Source organism: Triticum urartu, chromosome 3A, assembly GCF_056163025.1.
Source record: "Triticum urartu cultivar PI428250 chromosome 3A, HENAU_Tu73, whole genome shotgun sequence".
Classification (NCBI taxonomy): Eukaryota; Viridiplantae; Streptophyta; class Magnoliopsida; order Poales; family Poaceae; genus Triticum; species Triticum urartu.
The window spans coordinates 562,682,488-562,694,597 of record NC_141875.1 but is presented as its reverse complement, the minus strand read 5'-3'; the positions used below and the strand labels follow the sequence as shown (position 1 = coordinate 562,694,597).

The following is a 12,110-nucleotide window of genomic DNA, read 5'->3' as shown; positions in this document are numbered from 1 at the left end:
TGTATATGCATGAAGAAACTCCATGCAAATGGACCGTTTGGACTCACTTGATTTTGAATCACTTGAGACATGCAAATCATACCACATGGGCAAGATGACTGAAAGCCTCGGTTTCAGTAAAATGGAACTAGAAAGCAACTTGTTGGAAGTAATGCATTTTGATGTGTGCAGTCCAATGAGTGCTGAGGCGTGTAGTGGATATCGTTATGTTCTTACTTCACAGATGATTTGAGTAGATGTTGAGTATATTTACTTGATGAATCACGAGTCTGAATTATTGAAAGGTTCAAGTAATTTCAGGGTGAAGTTGAAAGATCGTCGTGACAAGAGGATAAAAGATCTATGATATGATCATAGAGATGAATATCTGAATTACGAGTTTGGCACAGAATTAAGACATTGTGGAAATTGTTTCACAACTAATACAGCCTGGAACACCATAGTGTGATGTCCGAACATCATAACTGCACCCTATTGGATATGATGCATACCATGATGTCTCTTATCGAATTACCACGATAGTTTATGGGTTAGGCATTAAAGACAACCACATTCACTTTAAATAGGGCACCACGTAATTTCGATGAGATGACACCGTATGAACTATGGTTTAGAGAAACCTAAGCTGTCATTTCTTAAAAGCTTGGGGCTGCGACGCTTATGTGAAAAAGTTTCAGGCTGATAAGCTCGAACCCAAAGCGGATAAATGCATCTTCATAGGACACCCAAAACAGTTGGGTATACCTCCTGTCTCAGATCCGAAAGCAATAAGGGATTGTTTCTAGAATCGGGTCCTTTCTCGAGGAAAAGTTTCTCTCGAAAGAATTGAGTGGGAGGATGGTGGAGACTTGATGAGGTTATTGAACCGTCTCTTCAACTAGTGTGTGGCAGGGCACAGGAGTTGTTCCTGTGGCACCTACACCAATTGAAGTGGAAGCTTATGATAGTGATCATGAAACTTCAGATCAAGTCACTACCAAACCTCGTGGGATGACAAGGATGCGTACTACTTCAGAGTGGTACGTAATCCTGTCTTGGAAGTCATGTTGCTAGACAACAATGAACCTACGAGCTATGGAGAAGCGATGGTGGGCCCGGATTCTGATAAATGGCTCGAGGCCATAAAATCCGAGATAGGATCCATGTATGAAAACAAAGTGTAGACTTCGGAAGAACTACTTGATGGTCGTAAGGCTGTTAGGTACATATGGATTTTAAAAGGAAGACGGACAATGATGGTAAGTATCACCATTAAGAAGGCTCGACTTGTCGTTAAGATGTTTTCCGACAAGTTCAAGGAGTTGACTACGATGAGACTTTCTCACTCGTAGCGATGCTAAGAGTCTGTTGGAATTATATTAGCGATTACTGCATTATTTATGAAATCTTGCAGATAGGATGTCAAAACATTGTTTCCTCGACGTTTTTTTTAGGAAAGGTTGTATGTGATACAAACCGGAAGGTTTTGTCAATCCTGAAAGATGCTAATGAGTATGCAAAGCTCCAGCAATCCTTCTAGGGACTGGAGTAAGCATCTCGGAGTTGGAATGTATGCTTTGATGATGATCAAAGATTTTGGGTTTATACAAAGTTTATGAGAAACTTGTATTTCCAAAGAAGTGAGTGCGAGCACTATAGAATTTCTGATGAGTATATGTTGTTGACATATTATGGATCAGAAATGACGTAGAATTTCTGGAAAGCATATAGGGTTATTTGGAAAGTGTTTTTCAATGGAAAGCCTGGATCAAGCTACTTGAACATTGAGCATCAAGATCTATAAGGATAGATCAAAACGCTTAATGGTACTTTCAAATGAGCACATACCTTGACATGATCTTGAAGGTGTTCAAGATGGATCAGTCAAAGAAGGAGTTCTTGCCTGAGTTGTAAGGTATGAAGTTAAGACTTAAAGCTCGACCACGGCAGAATAGAGAGAAAGGACGAAGGTCGTCCCCTATGCTTAAGACATAGGCTCTACAGTATGTTATGCTGTGTACCGCACCTGAAGTGTGCCTTGCCATGAGTCAATCAAGGGGTACAAGAGTGATCCAAGAATGGATCACAGGACAGCGGTCAAAGTTATCCTTAGTAACTAGTGGACTAAGGAATTTTCTCGATTATGGAGGTGGTAAAAGAGTTCGTCGTAAAGGGTTACGTCGATGCAAGCTTAACACCTATCCAGATAGCTCTGAGTAGAGATACCGGATACGTATAATGGAGCAACAATTTAGAATAGCTCCAAGTAGAACAGTTATTTGGAATAGCTCCAAATAGAACGTGGTAGCTACATCTAGGAGATGACATAGAGATTTGTAAAGCACACACGGATCTGAGAGGTTCAGACCCGTTGACTAAAACCTCTCTCACAAGGAAAACATGATCAAACCCAGAACTCATTGAGTCTTAATCACATGATGATGTGAACTAGTTTAGTGACACTAGTAAACTCTTTGGGTGTTAGTCACATGGGGATGTGACCTTGAGTGTTAATCACATATCGATGTGAACTAGATTATTGACTCTAGTGCAAGTGGGAGACTGTTGGAAATATGCCCTAGAGGCAATAATAAATTGATTATTATTATTTTTCCTTGTTCATGATAATCGTTTATTATCCATGCTAGAATTGTATTGATAGGAAACTCAGATACATGTGTGGATACATAGACAACACCATGTCCCTAGTAAGCCTCTAGTTGACTAGCTCGTTGATCAATAGATGGTTACGGTTTCCTGACCATGGACATTGGATGTCGTTGATAACGGGATCACATCATTAGGAGAATGATGTGATGGACAAGACCCAATCCTAAGCATAGCACTAGATCGTGTAGTTCGTATGCTAAAGCTTTTCTAATGTCAAGTATCATTTCCTTAGACCATGAGATTGTGCAACTCCCGGATACCGTAGGAGTGCTTTGGGTGTGCCAAACGTCACAACGTAACTGGGTGGCTATAAAGGTACACTACAGGTATCTCCGAAAGTGTCTGTTGGGTTGGCACGAATCGAGACTGGCATTTGTCACTCCGTGTGACGGAGAGGTATCTCAGGGCCACTCGGTAGGACATCATCATAATGTGCACAATGTGATCAAGGAGTTGATCACGGGATGATGTGTTACGGAACGAGTAAAGAGACTTGCCGGTAACGAGATTGAACAAGGTATCGGGATACCGACGATTGAATCTCGGGCAAGTATCATACCGCTAGACAAAGGGAATTGTATACGGGATTGATTAAGTCCTTAACATCGTGGTTCATCCGATGAGATCATCGTGGAACATGTGGGAGCCAACATGGGTATCCAGATCCCGCTGTTGGTTATTGACTGGAGAGTCATCTCGGTCATGTCTGCATGGTTCCCGTACCCGTAGGGTCTACACACTTAAGGTTCGGTGACGCTAGGGTTATAGAGATATTAGTATGCGGTAACCCGAAAGTTGTTCGGAGTCCCGGATGAGATCCCGGACGTCACGAGGAGTACCGGAGGTAAAGAATTATATATAGGAAGTGCTATTTCGGCCATTGGGACAAGTTTCGGGGTCACCGGTATTGTACCGGGACCACTGGAAGGGTCCCGGAGGTCCACTGGGTGGGGCCACCTGCCCCGGGGGGGCACATGGGCTGTAGGGGGTGCGCCTTGGCCTATATGGGCCAAGGGCACCAGCCCCAAGAGGCCCATGCGCCAAGAAAAGAGGGGAAAGGAAGAGTCCTAAAGGGGGAAGGCACCTCCGAGGTGCCTTGGGGAGGAGGGACTCCTCCCTAGCCGCACCCTTCCTTGGAGGAAGGGCCAAGGCTGTGCCTCCCCCCTCTCCCTTGGCCCTATATATAGTGGGGGGAAGGGAGGGCAACCATACCTAAGCCCTGGCGCCTCCCTCTCCCTCCCATGACACACCTTCCTCCTCCCGCAGCGCTTGGCGAAGCCCTGTTGGAATCCCGCTGCTTCCACCACCACGCCGTCGTGCTGCTGGATCTCCATCAAACTCTCCTCCCCCCTTGCTGGATCAAGAAGGAGGAGACGTCGCTGCTCCGTACGTGTGTTGAACGCGGAGGTGCCGTCCGTTCGGCGCTAGGATCATCGGTGATTTGGATCACGACGAGTACGACTCCATCAACCCCGTTCTCTTGAACGCTTCCGTGCGCGATCTACAAGGGTATGTAGATCCACTCCTCCCTCGTTGCTAGATGACTCCATAGATAGATCTTGGTGACACGTAGGAAAATTTTGAATTTCTGCTACATTCCCCAACATCACATATATATCATTCATCATTCATCCCAACTTTGGCCATATCATATCACAAAGAACTTGCTGCAAAAACAAGTTAGACGTCCTCTAATTGTTGTTGCAAGTTTTACGTGGCTGAAGTAGGGTTCTAGCAAGAACGTTTTCTTACCTACGTGAAAGCCACAACGTGATTTGTCAACTTCTATTTACCCTTCATAAGGACCCTTTTCATCGAATTCGCTCCAACTAAAGTAGGAGAGACAGACACCCGCCAGCCACCTTATGCAACAAGTGCATGTTAGTCGGTGGAACCGGTCTCACGTAAGCGTACGTGTAAGGTTGGTCCGGGCCACTTCATCCCACAATACCGTTGAAGCAAGATAAGACTAGTAGCGGCAAGAAAGTTGACAACATCCACGCCCACAACCAATTGTGTTCTACTCGTGCAAGAGAACTACGCATAGACCTAGCTCACGATGCCACTGTTGGGGAACGTTGCAGAAAACAAAAATTTTCCTACGGTTTCACCAAGATCCATCTAGGAGTTCATCTAGCAACGAGTGATTAGATGCATCTACGTACCTTGTAGATCGCGAGCGGAAGCGTTCAAAGAACGGGGATGAGGGAGTCGTACTCGACGTGATTCGAATCACCGAAGATCCTAGCACCGAACGGACGGCACCTCCGCGTTCAACACACGTACGGAACAGCCACGTCTCCTCCTTCTTGATCCAGCAAGGGGGGAGGAGAGGTTGAGGGAGATGGATCCAGCAGCAGCACGACGGCGTGGTGATGATGGAACTGCAGTACTCCGGCAGGGCTTCGCCAAGCACTATGGAGGAGGAGGAGGTGTTGGAGAGGGAGAGAGGGAGGCACCAAAGGCCAAGGTCAGAAGTCCTCCATCTCCCCACTATATATAGGAGGGCCAAGGGGGGGGGCCGGCCCTAGGAGATCTAATCTCCTAGGGGGGTGCGGCCAAGGGGAGGAATCCCTCCTCCCCAAGGCACCTAGGGGTGCCTTCCCCCTTTGGGACTCTTCCCTCCTTGAAACCCTAGGCGCATGGGCCTCTTGGGGCTGGTGCCCTTGGCCCATGTAGGCCAAGGCGCACCCCCTACAGCCCATGTGGCCCCACGGGACAGGTGGCCCCACCCGGTGGACCCCCGGGACTCTTCCGGTGGTCCCAAAATAGCACTTCCTATATATAATTCTTTACCTCCGGACCATTCCGGAACTCCTCGTGACGTCTGGGATCTCATCCGGGACTCCGAACAACATTCGGGTTACTGCATATACATATCCCTACAACCCTAGCGTCACCGAACCTTAAGTGTGTAGACCCTACGGGTTCGGGAGACATGTAGACATGACCGAGATCGCTCTCCGGTCAATAACCAACAGCGGGATCTGGATACCCATGTTGGCTCCCACATGCTCCTCGATGATCTCATCAGATGAACCACGATGTCGAGGATTCAATCAATCCCGTATATAATTCCCTTTGTCAATCGGTATGTTACTTGCCCGAGATCTGATCGTCGGTATCCCAATACCTCGTTCAATCTCGTTCAATCGTCGGTATCCCAATACCGAGTTGCCAGGCCGAAACCCAAGCACATTTGCCACAGCCACAATAGCAGCAGGGGCAGCGCCGCCGAAGAGCCAGGAGCCTCCGGCCGCAGCCCCAACCGCCGGATCCATGCTGCCAAGAGCCGCCAGAGCACCTACACCATCCGGATCCACTCCGTCAGATCGGGGCCCGCCACCCCATCGAGCCGCCCGAGCCCCGCTGCCACCGCCGAGCCGCCGAACCACTGCAGGTCGCCAAGCCGCAGCAGGACCACCGCCTCCACGCCAGGGCACAAGGCTGCTCACCGACGCCAGCCGCTGCCCAACGCCACAAGATCCCCATCCTGCAGCGCCCGCCAGCGCGAGAGGAGACCCCGCCGCCGCCCGCTCCGCACGAGCTTTGCCCGCGGGAGGCAACGGCGAGGGGGCGGAGGGGATCAAGGGGCCGAGCGCCTCGGTGGCTGGGGTCGCCGCCCGTGCCGCCCCTGGGGCCGGAGTGACGCGGGGGCAGAGCCCGAGAGACCTTCACTTACTTTCCCTTTGGTTGGCATGTTATGTTGGCACCGCTATAAGAATTTAATTTGATTTGATATATACTTCAGGTCAGAAAAGAGGTTGGAAGTCTGCCAGCTACTCTTTGCTTGGACATCTCACACCAATGTCATATCAGCCCTACATCAGTTATCCACCAGCTAGAATGCTACTCGTAGATCTAATTGACGTATTGCACGAGCAAGCAAGCAAAAAGTGCCATTGCCATAATAGAGATGAGTAGATGACAATACCATTTGAGTCGTGACACATAGGCAATCTTATGTTTTACATTCACAGGCAGAAAGCATCGTTCTGCTACACAACATACAACAACTCAACTTCCCTGCTGAGAGCAAGGCACACATGACACATGGCATGACAGCGCTATGTAGGGAGGAACATTACAAAGTGGCAAACTGCGGACCTAACAATCTATATCACCCCGATCTCCGGTAAACCTTGTACGCCCGTTACTTCCTAGCATTTTCCACCTTCCCGTAGCCGTTTAGCAGTTGGTTTCATATACAGCCAGGCCTTGTAGCTCTGGGCCTTCCAAGCGTGGGTTCCTCTCGAAGCTGCACATAAAACAGAACGCCCACACTTGTCAACAAATGGCTCGACAAACGGAACAATGTAATGGTGGTGAGAACATGAACTGGAAAGTGGAGGCTGGATACAAATAAAAAATGCATCATTATGGAAGGAAAACATAATGGTTGAGAGTACGAGGCTACGGCATTATGTTCCCACTAGGCTAAAAAAGTTATCCATGTCCTTTGGTTCTCTAAACATATCGAATACTGAAAAGAGAACTGACAGAAAGGGATGAAAAAGAAAACACTAGGGCGACAAAGGAAGTGCTTGGAATGGGTCAACTAAACTATGCTCGAATCCACAGCAGCACAAATTGGTGATAAAAAGCCTCTCATTCCTGCACTCAAGCGTTTGGATGATGCCCTTCCAGAATGATAAGATTATACCCTTCCATATCAGAAACAGTGACTACCCAACCCACAAAAAAAGAAAGAAATACCCACCTTATCACGGAAACAGTCAGCCAAATTAATTTTGCAAATAAAGAAGCATCCAAACATAGATGTGTAACTAAAGAAGTGTGAGGAGCCGACGAGAAAATGCATGTGATTTTAGGATCCACATATTGGCCGGTCAAATAATCACAGGAGTGATTTAATTTGCTTTCACAAGTATTGGTTAAGAGACACACATCCTAAAATTAAAGGCAGAATCTCTTATATTCTTTGAAGTTCTCATTAGTTTGAAACTTCTATTATGGGCATATCTTGAAAATCTCCATGTCGCAGCACATTAAAAAAGGCAAGCAGACTTACTTGCTGAGAGGAATGTGCTCAAATGGTCCAGTCGTGGGAATTGTTCCACACAGATTATTACCAGAAACATCACTGTAAAACAATGAAGCCAAAATTATCACAAGGCAAATTCACGTGGAGCCAACTGCACTCGGCATTGGAAGTGAAACTGTACTTACACAACTTTGAGGCTAGATATTCCAGCCAGCTCCCTTGGAATTGGTCCAGTCAAACGATTGCCGTTGAGCCGCCTATAAAAGCACAACCGTATGTTAAGCATAAAATACAGAACTATAGTATTACATCTGTACATAGCACCTACAAACGGATATCCTAGCACAACCCGACACCATTAGAACAATACAGAATGTTCATCTTCAGCATAATCAGCAATAAATCCGCATTCAGTTGCTAATATGTGATAACTATTTCATATGTAGAGAGTATTTCAAGGCATGAAACTTACAAGAATACAAGGGACTTTAACTTCCCAAGTGTTGGAGGTATAGTCCCTGAAACATTGTTCTTGTACAAGTCCAAGCTAATTAGGTTCTTCAAATCACCAAGTTCCGACGGGATCGTTCCTTCAATATTATTTTTGTAAAGTTCCCTGTTGCAACACTAATAGTCAATACAACTTCTTTGCATTGAGATGAATAATCAGTAAATATTGAACACTAAACAGGAATTTTGATACATCAGGCCTAAACATCATCAAAACAAACTCTAAAGAAATAGAACATAAACAAAATGCACCACCAACAACAATGGAAATGAATCCCACACAGCAGTTGAAAATAGGATAATGTGCATTAGGTATTCAGTTACACAACGTACTGAAAAGGTTCTGGAGGACATCGATGAAGGACAGAAAATAGCATCATATCTACTTGTTTAACCTAAGAAGACATGTGATGGTTGTATAATACTATAATGGAAGCCTTGGTTAGCTCCTTTTATATCTGAATATCTTTAAGATCTCTTTATCATCATAGCAGGTTAATCCATGTCCCTAATATTCATTTTTGCTTTCAAGTTCCGCTACAAACTCAGGATTCCATTAGCTTAATTAGCATAGGTTGTAGTACTGTAAAGCTACTATATTATGTGAAACGGCTTAATACATAGGCTTTAAACTGAAAAAAGAACCAATCTAAATTATAAGTTGGAAGTTCAAACAAATTTACACCTGGAGGCTGGAACATATGCCATTCTAAATCACATGATGCAGGTTAAAACTGTCTCTTGTAGGATATATCCCATCTATGGAGAAGCGCACATGATTTGGTAGTTACAAGAGCCACATCTCAGACCAAATAACAAATCAATCAGCACTAAGTTGATGTTTTGCAAATTGCAACTTACATGGAACACATCATCTACTTCAATGGATATAACATATTTTGCAGATGATGGAACTTATGTGTAAACAGTTGTGAACAAAAATAGTACAGTAGGTTTGAGCTTACTACTGAGAGAAACTAGCAATAAGAACCAAATCACGTGAAAGAAGAACTTACAGGTATTGCAAATGCTCCAATTTACCAAGCTCGGGCACCAGATGACCAGATAAGTTCAAATTACCAAGATCTCTGTAAGAGGGGGTATTTGAACAGAACAATCAGATGAAGATATTCTTGTAAAATTTTGATCTCATATGCAAATACAAGAAATCATCAATAGCTTTTCTCCAAAAAAAAGAAGAATAATTTGCATGTACGCACTTTTCATATATACAGCAAAGAAATATGTTACTCTCTCCGATCCATATCAATTGCCGCTGATTTGGTACTGTACAACTTTGTACTAAATCAGCGACAACTAATATGGTACTAAATCAACAATAATTAATATGGTACTAAATCAGCGACAATTAATATGAATCGGAGGGAGTATAGTGAATCAGCGACTATTTTTAGAAACTAAGAGTTATTGTTTGAAAAGATATGGCATGCAGAAGAAAATGTAAAAAAAATCAGCAGCTTTGCTAAAGCACATCTAGATGTGCTCTAAGTATTGCACATCTAAGTCCTATGTCATTGATTTTACGCTAAGATTCGTGCGAGCATTTTCTTTTACATTTTTTCCTCTTCTTTCTAGTTTGATTGAGTCACTTAGATGTGCAATAACTAGAGCACATGTAGATGCACACCTAGACAGAAATTCAGGCATACAATGTTTCATCCGAAATCCCAAGGAACACTGGCAAGCACTAGGCAGTGAAAATTCATGGAGAACACAAGCAACACCAACTATCCCAGCACAGTAACTTATTTTCTCCGCCCTTTTTTACTTTATTTCCCTTTTTTCAGTCTAAAGGGTTTAACTTCTCCAGTCTTGGGAAACTTGAACCTTATTGCCCCAAGCAACAAAACAGACTTGAGAACACTTGCTCAAACAGATTAATTTCCAATCAGACTCTTGTTTTGATTCACGCAGGACCATACCCACTCTTCGTCGCCAACAATAATCCACCAGACTAAATCCTCAATTACGCAGATGCGCCTAACACTAGTCTGTCCTGCCGGGAACAAATTATAGCTAGGAATCAACACATCCGCTGCAAAATCGCTTGCTCTCCAAAGACGCGGGCCTGGCTATCCGAATCCCCATCCCCATACACAAACAGAAACGAAAGGGCGAGCAAGAGAGGGGAGCTCACGCACAGGCGGGTGACGCGGTTGTCGCGGTCGCAGGTGACGTGGAACCAGGTGCAGGGGTTGACGAGGGTGGGGTCCCAGCTCTGCAGCACGCCGCCGGGGTCCCGCAGGCTGCGGCGCAGCGCCGAGAGCGCGTCGCCCTCGGAGTTGGCCCCCGCCAGCGCGACCGCGAGCGCCGCGACGAGGGCCAGGCCCAGGGCTCCGGCCGCCATGGGGAGATCCGCCGCCGGATCTGGACGCGGTTGGTCTTGGGTGGCCGCTCGCACGCGGGTGGGGAAAGGGGGAAGAGGATGGAAGCAGCGATGTGTCTGCCCCGGTCCAGTGCGGCTGCTGCCGACGCCTCCCGCTTTTGTATTGCTCGGCGTGTGCGGTGGTAAAAGTCAGTGGGAGGAGTAGTGGAGCGGCCGGGCCGGACCGAGTTCGGTGGGTTGGGTCGGGCTCGTGGGCCATGCTCGCGAGTGGAAAGCCAGCGAGGAATTCGTTGACTTCAGTCAGTCTTGTGCTAGGCTGTTCTCTGTCTCTCTTTTTTTTTTTGCCTTTTCTTTTCGTACTCTTCTAGGCTGCTATAGGTGTGAATCTTCTCGATTCCAAGGGGGAAAAACCGCCTGAAGTCCTGAACCTGATTGGCCGGAACCGAGCTTCTTCGCTAAGCCAGTTATTTAGTCCTGCGGTGACGGAGATGTGCTAAACAAAGAGACCCCGGTTGTGTTAGCCCTCGGCTGCTTTCATTTCATCCTAGGGTCGTTTTAAAATCCCCTTCCCAGTCTTTGTCTCTGTAGGTTGAAGATGTAGAAAGTAGAAACATATTCGGTCATTTTACTACATGCGTATCATACTTTTTCTTGGCTCCAATTCCTTTGCACTAGTTTACACACTGCTGCATTTCCACTACCATGAAAAGGAAAGCGACAAGAGCTGAGAAGATTCCATGTCACGCACTGGCGCGTGTGTGGTGGCATCGACATGTCCACGTCATGGTCCACTCGCTGGTTTCGCGGGGTTTGCTTCCTCGCTTTTCTACACGCCTTGCCATCCGCCTCCGACAGGCACGACGGGCTCGAGACTTGACGGCCTCTGCTTTTCCGTTTTCCTATTGTCGTCGTTGCCGCTGCTTCCGCATACGGCATACCCGGCCTTTGTGAAGCGGATTCCGTCTATCTTTGATTCGGAGCACCGCTGTGTGGACAAATCGAGTGTTCGGCCTAACTTCGGAACCTTGGAAAGGCTCTGAATAGCGAATTCAGAAACACCGCTGCATAAAGTGCACTAAAAATAAAGAAAGGCTATTGAGCAATTTTTGGTGGTTAAACTTTAATCTAGTTTAGTAACAGGATGAGTATGCTAGGGGCATCTCCAACACCGACCCGCAAATTTACTTCCGCATCCATTTGCGGACAGGGGATCAGTCCACGGACACGGATGCGGGAGCTGGCCATTCAATGGAACCGCATACATTTCAAACATTATTTCAACTAACCAGACGAACGACGATTTTTTATATAAACCGGAACACATTTGTTATAATTAGGACATTTTTCATTAAAAAGCGGCCGAACTCTAAACCTATCCTACGGCGGCGCTCGCCGTTCACTTTCTTTATATTCCGCATCGACGACCACATCCTTTATCTGCCATCTCCATTAGCGGCGGCGAGTACAAGGCCCGTGAAGTGGAGGTGTGGTCTCTGACGAGGAAGAACAAAACATGCAAGACGGACCGACCCACTTGGGACACAATACCATGCAGCCTCCCATACCCTACTCATCCTCAAGGAAGTCTGCAACATGTCC

General features: G+C 46.3%; 1 protein-coding gene across 1 annotated transcript; it reads right to left on the bottom strand.

The window, feature by feature from the left end:
- Positions 1-6,566: 6,566 nt before the first annotated feature.
- Positions 6,567-10,664, bottom strand: LOC125544096 (leucine-rich repeat protein 1). Its single transcript, XM_048707661.2, has 6 exons — positions 10,327-10,664; positions 9,181-9,252; positions 8,127-8,270; positions 7,840-7,911; positions 7,682-7,753; positions 6,567-6,907 (listed from the first exon to the last, which is right to left on the bottom strand). Exons 1-6 carry the CDS (start codon positions 10,530-10,532, stop codon positions 6,838-6,840), a joined length of 636 nt encoding a protein of 211 aa, XP_048563618.1. The 5' UTR covers positions 10,533-10,664; the 3' UTR covers positions 6,567-6,837.
- Positions 10,665-12,110: the final 1,446 nt, after the last annotated feature.

Bases quoted from the DNA above. Each gene is read 5' to 3' on its own strand.
- LOC125544096 (XM_048707661.2), bottom strand. From the start codon at position 10,532: ATGGCGGCCGGAGCCCTGGGCCTGGCCCTCGTCGCGGCGCTCGCGGTC. The intron at 8,271-9,180 runs GTAAGTTCTTCT...GTGTTGCAACAG, and splicing joins TTGGAGCATTTGCAATACCT to GGAACTTTACAAAAATAATA. The intron at 7,912-8,126 runs GTAAGTTTCATG...GTGCTTTTATAG, and splicing joins TTAAAGTCCCTTGTATTCTT to GCGGCTCAACGGCAATCGTT.